This window comes from Clupea harengus, chromosome 18, assembly GCF_900700415.2.
Source record: "Clupea harengus chromosome 18, Ch_v2.0.2, whole genome shotgun sequence".
NCBI classification, from domain to species: domain Eukaryota; kingdom Metazoa; phylum Chordata; class Actinopteri; order Clupeiformes; family Clupeidae; genus Clupea; species Clupea harengus.
Genome location: NC_045169.1, coordinates 210393 through 226673, shown reverse-complemented (window position 1 = coordinate 226673; position 16281 = coordinate 210393). Strand labels below are relative to the sequence as shown.

The following is a 16281-nucleotide window of genomic DNA, read 5'->3' as shown; positions in this document are numbered from 1 at the left end:
AATCGTGACCGGAAAAGAGGTTTTCTAATTAGGCTGGTGTAACTAGACACTGTTCAGAGTGGAAATCGTCTTTATCGTAGTAGCAACATGCGTTAAGTTTAGACATACATTACGCTCTAATCAATATCGGTCGACTGTTTCAGCTTGACAGTTGCAGCCGTAATTATAGCTAATACAGATAGGAGGCCACTTTATAGCCAACGACAATAATTTACTTCTCATGGTATAGGTAGCTCTACATTATGTTCAGTTTTCACAAGCTACCGATTACATTCAAAATCGAGATCAATGTTTTACTGCTGGTTGTTACATTTCTCGGACTTCTGACCAGGCTGCGCGGGATTCAGTTTCCAAGAGCTGTTGTGTGAGTAGGAAACGTGTCGGGGAATTAGTGATGTCAGTTTAGCGCGTGGGTCAAGCATTCGAAGCATATTATTGACCAGACCGTGGCATGGAACTACCTCGTTTTCCCTTACAGATCCAGAACATTGCTATGAACACGGTAACAATATTGCCAATCTTAGAAGTTGCACATTATCTTAAAAAAAAAATGCTATGTGGCTTAATCCAATCAAAACTCATACATTAAGTCGTTTGCCTATCTGAAATCTGTGACCAATCTGCACACCAATCGCGTTAGTCTGCGAGTGACATCTGGCTGCAAAACAATCGTTCTGACGTAGGCTATATAAAACCGAGGCAGGTTAATTTAATAACTTTTTCATTGACCCAAAGTTAATGACGATGGATGTGAGGTGACATTCATAGTAGCCTACAAATATAGCCTACTATCTTGCTCTGCACAGACATCTGACATTACTTGGTTTGAACAAGTGGGATCCTGATGCAAAAATGCTCATATCTCGTCATCTAACCCCTCTGCATAACTACATAATTTAATTTCCATATAGATATTATTTTCCCCAACTAATTTTTTTATAAATCCACATTTCTCATCAATATCCCATTCAATAGTTTTATGGCTGGCGATGAGCTCTAGATCCAGAGTTCTGGGAGGCATGGCAGACAACACCACACCATACCCTAGACACCAAGAGTGCTGCATAGGTAGCCTCTAAAACCTATGGTACACTAATCCAGAGAAAGGTTTCACATTTTTTGCCATCAAGTTAGAACTAGACACAAAGGAATTCTGTTAACACTTTATTTGGATGGTCCACCTACAGAAACTCCACTACTACTATCTGCTTTTCAAGTTCAGCCTTTCTAATTGTTCACTGAACAATCACCTTAACCAACCCCTAACCTTAATCATAAATTGTAGGTAACAGAGTTTCAACATAATCTGTTAATCTGACAGAGTTAACAGAGTTTATTTATAATCTGAGCACCTGTAGGTAATGTGCATGGGACCATCCACATTAAGTGTGACCGAAATTCGGTCAGTCAAAGTACAGTCTAATCTGGAGCAACACTAATATTGAGCAGACTGGCAAGCTGGGGTGAAACACGTCCATAAAGCCAACACTAATATTGAGCAGACTGGCAAGCTGGGGTGAAACACGTCCACAAAGCCAAAGTGGTCCAAAGAGTTGCCATGCATCTTTAGCGACACTAGGAAGGGCATTTCATAAGTGAATTCTATAAACCTCTAATGTGTGTGGCACATCCACTGATCTTACAAAAGAGATATATGAATCTGCTTGTAGTTCAACTCAGGAGTGATCAGATCTCAGTCATAAAAATTGATAAAGAGAAGCTCATGTCAAATACCCCCGTCCACAACCAGACAAACTCTCCTGGTGTTAACAGGACAACGTGGAAAAGGTTCAGGGCAGGACGATGCTCAGACAAAAGCATCTCACTGGCTGATGACGGACAGCAACGTGATCATTTTCTGTTTCAGATGTTGAATCAGAATCAGGTTTTATTGGCCAAGTAAGTTTGCACAAACAAGGAATTTGACTTGGTAAAGTGACTCTCAGTGTGCTTACACAAAATATACAACACAATACAATACAATACAATACAAACAAACAAACAGTGCAACAGTGCAATGGACTAAGGAGTTTAAAAAAGTATGTACAAGGCAGAATGGCTATATACAGTAGCTGTGAAATGTTGCACAACAGTAGTGCAAAGAAGAAGTGGAGAGTGCGAGAAGTGCAGGGAATGTTCATTTAAGAATGATCCATCTTGACCCACTGATGGAGCAGGACCTCCAGGGTCAGACAGCGTACAGAAGCTGGTGCAGTGCTCCTCCTGCAACATAATCATTCATCATCATTGTTTATTCAGGGAGAATTGACTGAGCACAGGGCTCTTTTGCAGCGATGCCCTGATTGAGGCTACATAGTACAGAAGAACAATAAATAAACAAACCATAACAAAACAAAACAGACAAAATAAATAAAAAAAACACATTAAACAACTCAGAAATTAAGTATAAAAAAATAAATAAATAACATAAAGTAAAAAAAATGAAATCAGAGAATCATTTAAAACATGATTTATAATCAAACTAATACTGGAGGTTCATGAGCCTTCAGTAACCAACCGCTCGCTCAGACACATTCAGGTGAAGTAGGGAGACCGTGTGCTTGTCACTGTACTCAGGGACTTGTCTTGCTATGAGTGTACACCTCCATCATCAAGTTTCAACATTAGCAGTCGTTTGACTTATCATGCCATATATAATTAGACTGCGCTACCTAAGAAACTAATGTCTAGGCAGCTTGAACAGCTTGCACTCCCTTTACAACTTAACATGAGTCACACGAAAGGTAAAATGGGCTCAACATATCAAGATTCATGTATATATACGTTCTCACTGACAACTCTCGTCTTGTTTTCTTACAACTTCAAATCTTCCATATTGCCTATGACCTGCCTCTATGCAGACTAAAATGTGATTATGAATATTCCCTTTTGATACTTCACTAAATATATATATATATATATATTTTTACATTAACATCAATTTTGTAAAACAATGTGCAACTTTTGTTAACGCAAACCACTGAAATCTTGGTCGCCGTAAACCAATTACAATTTAGTCCACATTTCTGGTAGCTCCATGCCAGTGGTCGTAATCAGGTCGCTTAGCAACCGTTTGGGGGAACGCTGGACAAAAGCACCACATTCTTTGTCTCATTGGGTCATTTTACCGTATTCCCTCTTATTTTTTTTAATCAAGAAGATTATTGCTTGTTTGTAATATAATCGCTGTTTCACAAAGTAGAAATCATTATTATTGTTATTGTTGTTGTTGTTGCCGCAACTTCTCTGAGCTCTAATGTATAGTTGTCCTGAGTTATGCATCTAAGCAAGCAGTGGCAAGCTCATATAGCCATGCTACAGCGAGGCCTGCTAAAAATATCACCATACAGGAACATGGGAGAGCTTAATCCAGTGGCAGTGTGTGGCTCTGATTAAACACGATCTGTGGAAAGTATCACTAATGCAGTATTAATCCTGGTAAATGTCCAGGTTTAGTTTTCATACTTTACATTTATAAGTGTTTTATTCAAAATACATAGTCCTGTGTGCCCTGTGTGTTTTTAACCAGCACTCATAGGGGATAATGTATGTACCTTAGAGAGCGCAGTGCTTAAAGTGACTTGGCCAGTCCACAGAAAGCGCCGGCTGCATCTTTTCATTATACGCCGAGTACTAAACATAGTCAACACCCGTCACGCCCTCTAACGGTACATGGAGCTCACAACTCAAAGGAGTCTCAGATGGAGGCGTAATTGAGTGGAATCATGGAATGGAATCATGGAATGCTCAGCTGACAGAAAAGGACGCAAATATTGAGGGAATGTTTAAAGAGAAAAAATATTTGTGGATTTCAACATTTTGTCCATTTTGTTAGTATAAGATGCAGTATTTTCAGTACTTGATTTCGGGGTAATCCAAAAGTATTAACTGACTACATTTCAAAGCAATCTGACCCCACCCGGTCTGCACCATAGAGTGTATTTCACAAAGGAAGGTTGACTTGGACACGTAGTATCAATACTTAAATTGTAATTTTCCTCATGTTTGTTCCCTGTTATACATGCAACTTTGCTATTTACCGATATGAAAACGAGCAGTGCTGCTCGTAGTGTGGTATTTACAAATGAACATACAGAAAATATAGATGTGAAATTGTAATATATTTTAAATAGTAGATTTACAATTGTCAAATGAAGTTATATATGAAACAATTGAATTGTTCTGATCATGTTTATAATTTTTTTGCTCAACAGAAAAATCTGTAGGTGTCAATAACAGTTCCTTGTATATTGGAGTGAAAAAGACTAGTAAATATGGTAGGAAGGTATAGTTACACTAAACCTTGATGACGTGGCACCTCATTTTGGTTCCTAAGGACCCAAGGAAACTTGCTTTTGTCCAGGCTGTTCCCATCCCATCAAAAAAATGTGATAAGCTACCTGACTATAACTCCTCATCTCAGAAAGTAAATGTGATAAGCTACCTGACTAGGACACACTTATTCTGTATTCTTTGTTTGTCTTTTCGTAGGTTTGATGAAGTTTATTATGGACAGTTTGTATCTCTGTACATGAAACAAGTGTTTTTCGTCGACGAGAGTGGGCCACCTTTTGGCCACATGATTCTCGCACTTGGAGGTAGGCATGATACCACCTTGCCCCCTCACCAACTCCATCTGTCCAGCGTACAACTGGCACTGATCCTAATGCACAACACTGAATCACAAGACTGAATCACACTGAGCTTAATGCACAACACTGAATCACAAGACTGAATCATACTGAGCTTAATGCACAAGACTGAATCACAAGACTGAATCACACTGAGCTTAATGCACAACACTGAATCACAAGACTGAATCACACTGAGCTTAATGCACAAGACTGAATCACAAGACTGAATCACACTGAGCTTAATGCACAACACTGAATCACAAGACTGAATCACACTGAGCTTAATGCACAAGACTGAATCACAAGACTGAATCACACTGAGCTTAATGCACAACACTGAATCCTCCAAATCCACTATAAGCTGTTGATTTCCCCCAGCACTCATACAAACCCCCTGCATTTGTTAAAAGGGACCCTTTGCAGTCTGATCTCCATATGTTTTATCTGTTTTAAATATAGGGTAATTATTCTCTAACAGGTACAGGAAACAGTTGATTTTGGAAGTGAAAAGGAGTATCTTAAATACGACCTCTAGCAAACCTCTAGTAACTTAAAACTAGATCAAAACTAAAAGGTGGCCTAAATGTGGCATGTGTGCAAAGGTTAAGGCACCCTACTAACTTATGCTGCTTCAGTTTAGTTTGGCCTTTTGAAAGAAAGAACATTAAATCAGGCAGGGACAGCCACTTTTAAATGATATTATGGGGCGATCACATTGAGACACTTTTAAATGATATTATGGGGCATCCACATCGAGACACTTTTAAATTATATTATGGGGCGATCACATCGAGACACTTTTAAATTATATTATGGGGCGTCCACATCGAGACACTTTTAAATTATATTATGGGGCGTTCACATTGAGACACTTTTAAATTATATTATGGGGCGTTCACATCGAGACACTTTTAAATTATATTATGGGGCGTTCACATCGAGACACTTTTAAATGATATTATGGGGCGTTCACATTGAGACACTTTTAAATTATATTATGGGGCGTTCACATCGAGACACTTTTTTGTCTCTAAAATGTGAATGTTAGAATGTTAAAAAAACGTGAGGTTTAACTTTTTACCTAGCATATAGCCTAGAAGCTAAGCGACAACAACAACAACAACAACAACAAAAAGCATCTGCAAATGTTGAAGTGTTTTTTTAACTTTGAGCAGAACCTAGACAAATGCATAGCAGAATGCACACAGAACTTAGGCTAATGGGGAAGTCATACATTCAGTGGGGACATCCAGAGGCACATAGTGTAGAGCAAAAATAGAATGGTTCTTCGATTGGAAGAACGCTCACAGCCATAGGTTGGAGGAGAGGTTTTCAGAAATGCAGTCAGGTCAGGTTTACACAGGTAAACATCAATTTCATCAACAGATAAAGAGACACATTTAGATAAACCATTAACAGCAGGTAATATTACCATTTTATCAGTAAGAATGCCTTAATATATTGCCATAACAAGATAGAAAAGCAGTCAAAGAGGGAGAAGGTGTATGGGGAATTTTGTTTTTGTTTAGCTTTGATGAGTGGCAGGGTTGTCTTTATTTCTTTTCACTTTCAAAATCAACAAAATATGAAGTTTGATCAGGGTTGCCCACACTTTTGCATACAACCATATAAACATATATACTTTGTAAGGTATCATTTGTAATAGGGGTGGGAATCTCTTGGCACCTCACGATTCGATTCGATTCCGATTCAGAGGTCAACGATTCGATTCTAAACCGATTCTCGATTCTAAACCGATTATCGATTCTAAACCGATAAAACGATTATCGATGCATCTCGATTTTTAAAACATTTGAGTTTGCTACTCAGAGTCTCAAATCACTTCCTACTTTGTGTTTGATAATTAAAGAAAATCAACAGATCTATTTTTTTTATTAGAGAAAAAGTGTGTCCTTGTCACAATTATGACTTTCTATGAACAATGCAATAATCGATGCAGCTTGCATTTCAACACAAAATGAATGTGTAAAAAAAAAAAAAAAAAAAAAAAAAATTTTGTATTTATTTATTTTATTTTATAAAAAAATCGATTATGAACTTTTCTGAATCGAGACAGAATCGTTCGAGAGAAATCGAAAAATCGATTTTTTCCCCCACCCCTAATTTGTAAGGTAATTTATGTTTATGTTCAAACCTGACAGTGGGGCCATAAGACCCATGTGATGGTAACGCCAAGTGGCAAGAAATCTAAATCTGACATTTGCTTTCATACAGCCTATCTGGGAGGATTTGATGGCAACTTTGTCTGGAACAGAATAGGAGCAGGTTAGTGTTTACAATGTTGAATATATTTTATATTTTTTCAGTATAATGTGATTCATTGAAATTAAATCTGTTATTTTATTGCCTTTTCAATAAACTGTTAACACACTTGGACAAAATGTATGCTTATGTCAGAAATATGGCACTGGAAATTGGTGATATAGTCTTTGAAGTCCCTGGTCATTCCAGTGTTTGGAGTCAAATGGAGAACAGTCAGCAGTCATTACGTTGGACTTTATTCCCACTTTGGCCTCGATTACAATTGGGCTCCAGGTCATTTAGAGCTTTGTATCTTATATGGAGTACTTTGAAATCACTGCACTGAAGCCACTTTCATCCTATAAAAGGAGAATAACCCAGCTCTGCTATTCAAAGAGGTAGCCGTCAAGCTGTAATGTTTATGTTTTTGTTTATGTCACAAATGTATATGTTTGCTTTCAAGACAAGAAGTAGCAATGAAACGGTTCCCATTTTCTATGCACAGTACCTCATTTATCTAAGATTTTTTGTTTGGTTTATGTTCTGTTGTAGAATACTCCAGTAATGTACCTGTTTGGAGCCTGAGAATCCTTCCTGCCGTGGCAGGTGCTCTGTGTGTGCCACTGGGGTACCTGTTGATGCAGGAGTTGGGTTATTCCCATCTCATTGCTTTAATGGCGTCTGTGCTTCTCTTACTTGGTAAGCTGAAAATAAGTTCTCTCGCACAATAGAACTATCCATTCTCTTTTGATATTTGTTTGAATGTCATGAGGTTAATATTTCACTGTAACTCACAAGAAGTGTTTATTTCTTTCTCCTAACAGAAAACTCACTGATTGTCCAGTCCCGCTTCATGTTGCTGGAGTCTATCCTCATCTTCTTTCTGCTGCTGGCTGTGGTGTCCTATCTGCGCTCGTGTAAAGCTCCTAGTGGGTGGGTGCCATGGTCTCCTGTGAAGGAGGTCGTTTAAAATGGCTACCATGGTCTCCTGTGAAGGAGGCAGTTTAAAATGGATACCAGTGTCCTGTGAAGGAGGCCGTTTAAAATGGCTACCATGGTCTCCTGTGAAGGAGGCCATTTAAAATGGGTCCCATAGTCTCCTGTGAAGGAGGCCATTTAAAATGGCTACCATGGTGTCCTGTGAAGGAGGCCGTTTAAAATCTCCTGTGAAGGAGGCCGTTTAAAATGCTATTATGGAATGACATGATAGCCTCTAGCACGCTGCAGCTAATGGCTTTCTGTGTTATCTGTTCAGTTCATCGATCAGGTGGGTGTGGCTGACTCTGTCAGGTGTGGCCAGTGCGTGTGCAGTTGGGTGAGTTGATCTTGTAAAATGAGATTTGTGTGGAAATAAAGGGGTTATTTGTGTAGAGAGCACATCATTTAGAATCCAACATTATGGAAATAAACATTCTCCTGGTTTCAGAAATGCTCTCTTTTCTTCCAGAGTCAAATACATGGGTCTGTTCACGTACCTGCTGCTGCTGGGCCTGGCAACCGTTCACGTCTGGCAGCTCATTGGAGACAAGTCATTACACTTGGTGAAGATCTGAACAAACTTATTCAGATTAATGTTAATTAATTAAGATTAATTAATGTATTCAACTTATTATTATTAATGAAGTGAGATTCAGATAGTAAATTGCTTTTCTTTTTGACATGTCTGACCTCTCTCCTGTTGGTTCAGTAGGCCGCTGTTGTGAGGCAGGTTGTGACTCAGTTTTTGGCCCTGATTGTGCTCCCGCTGGGCCTGTACTTGGCCTTCTTCTACGGCCATCTGAGCCTCCTCTGCCACAGTGGGCCCCATGACCAGATGATGAGCAGTGCCTTTCAGGCCAGCCTGGAGGTCAGCGTCAAACACTCAACTCCACACAATACAAAGAACCCCCGAGACTGTAACACTATTTTTTAAAACATCCTTAGTTTTTGCTTGTCAGCACATTGTTCAACACTGGTCAACCCTCTAAAGAGCTGCTATCGATTTACTTCGACATTAAGACGACATTGGCACAAAAGTGTTCATACTTTTTAATGAACTGTATTATGTATCTTCCTGTTTTTCTCTCTTTTTTATAGTTGTATGTCTGTTATTTTATATGGAACTTGGTGTCTGAAATAAAGATTTATATATATTGTATAAATGCAGTTGTGCATTTCTTCTGTAAAGGGCGGGCTGGCCCGCATCACCAAGGGTCAGCCTCTGGAGGTGGCGTACGGCTCTCAGGTCACCCTCCGCGGCGTCTCCAGCAAACCCGTGCCGTGCTGGCTCCACTCGCACAAGGCCAACTACCCCATCAGGTATCACTTGTGTGACAGATTATTGATCATGGACACACCATTGATAAAATGTAAAGTAACCATTTCATTTAGTCTGCTGTGCTTTTTCTGACCCCTTTTCCATGTTCTGCGTGTGGCTTGTGAAGGTATGAAAATGGCCGTGGCAGTTCCCATCAACAGCAGGTCACCTGTTACCCTTTCAAAGATGTCAACAACTGGTGGATCATCAAAGATCCCAGAAGGTACTTCCTTTTAGTTTTAAGATTGTTGTATTACCGGTAGGTTTGTTTTTCCTGCGTTCGTATTCTTCTCATTTCTTTAATTCTATTCCAACTCCATACTTTTTTCACCCTCCCAAGACAAGACCTGGTGGTCAGCAGTCCTCCCAGAGCGGTCCATCATGGGGACACCATTCAACTTCTCCATGGGATGACCTCGCGCTACCTCAACACGTATGTCCACAGCTGCTGTGGTTTAGAGCAGTGGTTCCCAAACTTTTTGTCCGGGGACCCCATAAAATCCATTTGCCAAGTCTCGCGACCCCCCACACATTTTGACAGGATATTATAGGTCTAAATTCAGTTTCATCTTGAATGATGAGACTGCTTGCTGAGACAATATTAGTTTTCATTATCCACCCTGATGTAAAAAACACCATTTCTGATAGACTATACAGCGTGTCAAAGCCTAATATGTTGATGCACAGGGCAGCAAGATCATTCCGCGACCCCCAAAAAACGTTTGGCGACCCCAATTGGGGTCCCGACCCCTAGTTTGAGAACCACTGGTTTAGAGGATTCATGCATAAGATATAATGTTCTTGACTTACCTGTGCTCCTTCTAATCCTCCTCCTCCTCCTCCTCCTCCTGCTGCTTCCACAGGCATGATGTTGCCTTACCTGTGCTCCTTCTAATCCTCCTCCTCCTCCTCCTCCTGCTGCTTCCACAGGCATGATGTTGCCTTACCTGTGCTCCTTCTAATCCTCCTCCTCCTCCTCCTCCTCCTCCTCCTCCTCCTCCTGCTGCTTCCACAGGCATGATGTTGCCTTACCTGTGCTCCTTCTAATCCTCCTCCTCCTCCTCCTCCTCCTCCTGCTTCCACAGGCATGATGTTGCCTTACCTGTGCTCCTTCTAATCCTCCTCCTCCTCCTGCTGCTGCTGCTTCCACAGGCATGATGTTGACTCACCTGTGCTCCTTCTAATCCTCCTCCTCCTCCTCCTCCTCCTCCTCCTCCTCCTGCTTCCACAGGCATGATGTTGACTCACCTGTGCTCCTTCTAATCCTCCTCCTCCTCCTGCTGCTCCTGCTGCTGCTGCTTCCAAAGGCATGATGTTGACTCACCTGTGCTCCTTCTCCTCCTCCTCCTCCTCCCACAGGCATGATGTTGCTGCTCCTATGAGTCCCCACGCCCAGGAGGTGTCTTGTTACGTGGACTTCAACGTGTCCATGCAGGTCCAGAATCTTTGGAGAGTGGTAAGACACTAATGTGTTTGTTTTACATTATTCGTTAACATTAATGATGTACACTATTCATGATTGAGAAAAGATCAGAGTTGCAGGTCATTTGCAAACAACAGTGTTAACAGTCAGTTCAAATGGTGAAATGGTTAACAGAAAATGTGAATGGTCTGCTGTAGGGGTGGGAATCTCTTGGCACCTCACGATTCGATTCGATTCCGATTCCGATTCAGAGGTCAACGATTCGATTCTAAACTGATTATCGATTATCAATTCTAAACCGATGAAACGATTATCGATGCATCTCAATTTTTAAAACATTTGAGTTTGCTACTTAGAGTCTCAAATCACTTCCTACTTTGTGTTTGATAAATCAACAGATCTATTTTTTTATTAGAGAAAAAGTTTTTCCTTGTCACAATTATGACTTTCTATGAACAATGCAATAATCGATGCAGCTTGCATTTCAACACAAAATGAATGTGTAAAAAAAAAAAAAAAAAAATATTAATTTAAAAAAAAAAATTTTTTTTTATTAAAAAATCGATTATGAACTTTTCTGAATCGAGACAGAATCGTTCTAAAGAGAATCGAGAGAAATCGAAAAATCGATTTTTCCCCCCCCCCCACCCCTAGTCTGCTGAGTGATCAGAGCCTAAGATGAGTTGGAGGCAAGGCTTGAAGGCTTTTAGCACAAAACATACACTGGAAATAGATAAGCTAGCAGTGGGGGGAATGCATTCAAATGGTCTTCTTTTGTAGCTGATCACATGTAAGGACTGAATGGCTGTTTTCTAGGATATACTGAACAGAGAGTCGGAGAGAGAGACCTGGAAGACTATTTTATCAGAGGTGCGATTGGTCCACGTCAACACATCAGCCGTGCTGAAGGTGGGTCACATTTTGTGTTTGGTTTCTCGTTTCATGTTTGGTCAGTCCCAATCTCTCTCTTGTACCTGGCCAGGAAAAAATACTCTCTAGTCTTCAGTTTTTTTACTGATGCATAGATACTGTTATTGTGTTTGTACAGCTTAGTGGAGCTTCTCTGCCAGATTGGGGTTTCAGGCAGCTGGAGGTGATTGGAGATAAAGTCTATAAGGGCTACCAACAGAATGGCATGTGGAACGTTGAGGAACACCGCTACGGAAGGAGTATGCAAAGACTTTTACAAGATTAGAGATTACACAATGTTAGCTATTTGTGTTTGTTTATCACAGTGTTAGTTATTTGTGTATGTTTACCACAGTGTTAGTTATTTGTGTTTGTTTACCACAATGTTAGTTATTTGTGTTTGTTTACCACAGTGTTAGCTATTTGTTTATGTTTACCACAATGTTAGTTATTTGTGTTTGTTTACCAGTGTTAGTTATTTGTGTTTGTTTACCAGTGTTAGTTATTTGTGTTTGTTTACCAGTGTTAGTTATTTGTTTATGTTTACCACAGTGTTAGCTATTTGTGTATGTTTACCACAGTGTTAGCTATTTGTTTATGTTTACCACAGTGTTAGTTATTTGTGTTTGTTTACCACAGTGTTAGTTATGTATTTGTGTATGTTTACCACAGTGTTAGTTATTTGTGTTTGTTTACCACAGTGTTAGTTATTTGTGTATGTTTACCACAGAGTTAGTTATTTGTTTATGTTTGGCACAAAGCGTACTACTAGGTTTGCAGAGATGCTTTGCTGTAAGACAGTGCCCATATGCCACTTCATTAAGACAGTGCCCATATGCCACTTCATTATGACAGTGCCCCTATGCCACTTCATTAAGGCAGTGCCCATATGCCACTTCATTAAGACAGTGCCCATATGCCACTTCATTAAGACAGTGCCCATATGCCACTTCATTAAGACAGTGCCCATATGCCACTTCATTGTGACAGTGCCCCTATGCCACTTCATTAAGACAGTGCCCATATGCCACTTCATTGTGCACAGGTCATGAACAGAAAGAGAGGGAACTGGAGCTGAATTCTCCCACTCATATTGACATCAGCTACAACCTCAGCTTCATCGCCAGATTTGTAGAACTGCAGGTAAAGGATAGTGAATTTAATTTACAATTGGGTTGTTTGGTGGTTAGCTTGAGACTTGTGTAGTCTAATCTATCAATGTTGATAACTGTATTTGAATAGTGGCGAATGCTGTCTGTAAAAGCTGAGGAGTCGGAACACAAGTACAGCTCTTCACCTGTCGATTGGATCACCATGGAGACCAACATTGCATACTGGCTTCATCCTTCAAACAATGTAAGGTTTGGTGACTAATATTTGATGTCTGAAAAATCCTGTTTTTAATCCTGACATTAATCCTATCCTATTTCTGTACTCCTGGTTGCAGGCTCAGATCCACCTCATTGGAAACTTCGTAACTTGGACGATGGCAAACATTGCATTGGTTGTGTATGGTCTGATGTTCTTGGTATATCTCTTGAGAAGACGCAGAAAAATACAAGATATTCCTGAAGGTATTGTCATCGTTTTATATCGGACTGTTATAGTTAACAAAATAGCAAAGTAAATAACAAATGTTGCATAATTGAGACCCAGACAACCTAAAACATTTTTCAGTTACCTAAAAATTGATAACTAAATTGTTGTTGTTTCTTAGTTAGCAATCCTTTTTTTTTTACTGCCAACCATGGCTGGCAGGGTGCCAGAGTTAATATGCCCTGTGTGCAGCTGATTCACTTTTAGGTTGTTAGTTCGCTAGGTTCAGACCAAAACTTGTTACTGCTGCTTAATAGAGTGATGGTACCATCTTTCTAATAAATGATGAAAACATTATTTTAAAAAGTACGTCAAATTAAATAATAATACAGGTATGCACAGTTCTCAGTCACAACATGACATCATCGGAGTTGTATCCAGTCATTTTGGAATTGTGTTGAATCTAAGCATTGCTGATTTTTCGTATTCTAAGACAATGTGTCTACAAGTACACTGCAGATTCTGAGACAGAATTGTACACCCAAACCTGATTCTCAAATGGATTACTGAGACAGTGAGTTTGTTCACCCAAACCTGACTCTCAAATGGATTACTGAGACAGTGAGTTTGTTCACCCAAACCTGACTCTCAAATGGATTACTGAGACAGTGAGTTTGTACATCCAAACATGACTCAAGTGGATTACTGAGACAGTGAGTTTGTACACCCAAACCTGACTCTCAAGTGGATTACTGACAGTGAGTTTGTTCACCCAAACCTGATTCTCAAATGGATTACCGTGAGTTTGTTCACCCAAACCTGACTCTCAAGTGGATTACTGAGACCGTGAGTTTGTACACCCAAACCTGACTCTCAAGTGGATTACTGAGACAGTGAGTTTGTTGATTCTGAAAGATTTCAGAGCCCTTCACTTCCTGCACACTTTATTGTATTTGTTGTAGATTTCATTTGAAATCTATAACGCTATTTTTGCCCATTAGTCTGCATTTAATAACCCATTAAGGATTATTAAAGTCTAGGAGATGCAGGTGCCGTCAAAGACGCACGTTACTCACACATGACGGAACTGTTAAATCCGTCTGAAGCTTTTCATTTAGATTAAGGACAAAATTGATCTAATTGTTTTATCCTGACACCAGAGGGTTAAATATATTATTTGCTGTAATGCTTATACTATTATTCTCTAAAAGGAACAGTGTGTCCAAAAGAATCATGTTATGTCTTTTTAACCCCATCTCTAGCTAGCTGGAGTCAGATGGTGCAGGCTGGAACGGTGTGTGCTGGAGGGTGGGCGGTGAACTATCTCCCCTTCTTCACGATGGAGAAAACACTCTTTCTTTACCACTACTTGCCGGCACTCACCTTCCAGATATTACTCATCCCGGTGGTGCTGGAACACATCCACTCTCACGTCCTCAGGTGAGGTGAATTGGGATATTATAAGCACTGTGGTGGGGTTTACTGTGTGCTTTGGAGGGGGGTGGGGTTTACTGTGTTTTGAAATAATGGGAGTGTCATGTAGTGTCACTTATAGTGACATAGAATATGAAAATGGAGCATTGGTAGTACATATTTAATTCATAGGTGCAATAGGTACAGTTTTTGTTTGTAAAAGCACCATACAGACTCAGTTCTGGGAGTACAGAGACACAATTGCTGTATCGGTTATTTTACTAGTTTAGCTGCGCTTCACAACTGTACTGGGAGTTTTGGAGTTTAACATTCATTTGTACGCTAGGTTGAATGTGACTGCTGTGAAAAAAAAAATGTGGGTTCAACAGACACGCAGCTAAACCACACCAGAACGCCGATATCCAGACCATGTAATGATACAAGAATGCAATTTTATGATATAACGAATTAAGATCCATGCAGTATGCTATTATTGTAAAGCCTATAAAGGCTATTAATACCATCAACAGATGTAAGATCGCCATCATGTCTTTTTGACAGATCCACAATCCGTTCATTAGGAATCAATATTAGAAAATATTCAAAATATTAGGCTACATAAAGTTTAACCACGGTAAGCGTACAGAACGTTTGGGATCCTAGAATCTGTATACAGAGTAGATTTATTATGTTCTCATGTGAATTCAGTGTCTCCACTGGTATCATAAACACTAACATCATCATTCAAATACATAACACACATATCCAAGGAAAGACATGATCATTCACACTTTGTTTCTTTGAGCTTATTAACCTTGATGTTCTTCTACTAACCTTGATGTTCTTTTATTAACCTTGATGTTCTTCTACTAACCTTGATGTTCTTCTACTAACCTTGACTGAACCTACCAAAGGGAGAGGGACTAAGACTTTCTAACCCAGTTTATATTATTATATTTCCTTTTACATGATAATCTTTAACATGAGGATCTTTAACATAAGGATCTTTAACATGAGGATCTTTAATCTTTAACATGAGGATCTTTAACATAAGGATGTTTAATCTTTAACATGAGGATCTTTAACATAAGGATCTTTAATCTTTAACATGAGGATCTTCTAAAATATTTAGGTTCTTTGTTCAGTTCATACCAAATGAGACTATCCAGTGAGTATGTGGCTGATATTTCACCTCAAACATGTAGAGGGATCAAGTTAATGTATAGATTCTAACTATAAATCATTTCACCTCAAACATGTAGAGGGATCAAGTTAATGTATAGATTGTAACTATAAATCATTTGTCATCAAACACGTAGAGGGATCAAGTTAATGTATAGATTCTAACTATGAATCATTTGTCATTGTTCAGGTCCCCATCACAGCGCTGGGCATTTGGTGGGGTGGTCGCAGCAGCGTTGTCTGCGATGTTCCTGGCCTACCACACCATCTCACCCTTCACCTATGGTCACGTGGAGATGACCTCGGATCAGTTGGCCACGCTGCGCTGGAAAGACAGCTGGGATATCCTGCTGCGTAAACACTAATGCTCAACTCACCTCAACTCAAGGTTGTCCTTTAATGGAGTAGGACATGGACACCAAACTTGAATTCAGAGTGCATTTGGGAAGAAATGAGGCCTTTGAGGACTGATCCATTTGGGGTCGTCACTAGTGCTTATCTGGCTCAAACGCCATAGCTATGAAACGGTCTCCTGATGTTTATATTTTTTTTCTTGTTTGTACAGTTTTAGTAGTTCTTAATAATAAAAAAAGAGAAGGATAACTGATGCAGTGGTCATGTTCATT

The 16281-nt window shown here is 39.6% G+C and overlaps 1 protein-coding gene across 1 annotated transcript; it reads left to right on the top strand.

Moving 5' to 3' along the window:
* Nucleotides 1–16258, top strand: pomt1 (protein-O-mannosyltransferase 1). The gene is made up of 19 exons (XM_031584902.1): nt 1–364; nt 4492–4598; nt 6870–6920; nt 7449–7595; nt 7721–7829; nt 8152–8211; nt 8344–8437; nt 8587–8742; nt 9064–9194; nt 9320–9415; nt 9533–9625; nt 10552–10648; nt 11432–11524; nt 11664–11784; nt 12570–12667; nt 12767–12880; nt 12972–13098; nt 14323–14500; nt 15846–16258. The coding sequence occupies exons 1-19, from the start codon at nt 243–245 to the stop codon at nt 16018–16020; spliced, it is 2169 nt and encodes a 722-aa protein (XP_031440762.1). The 5' UTR covers nt 1–242; the 3' UTR covers nt 16021–16258.
* The last annotated feature ends 23 nt before the right edge of the window (nt 16259–16281 follow it).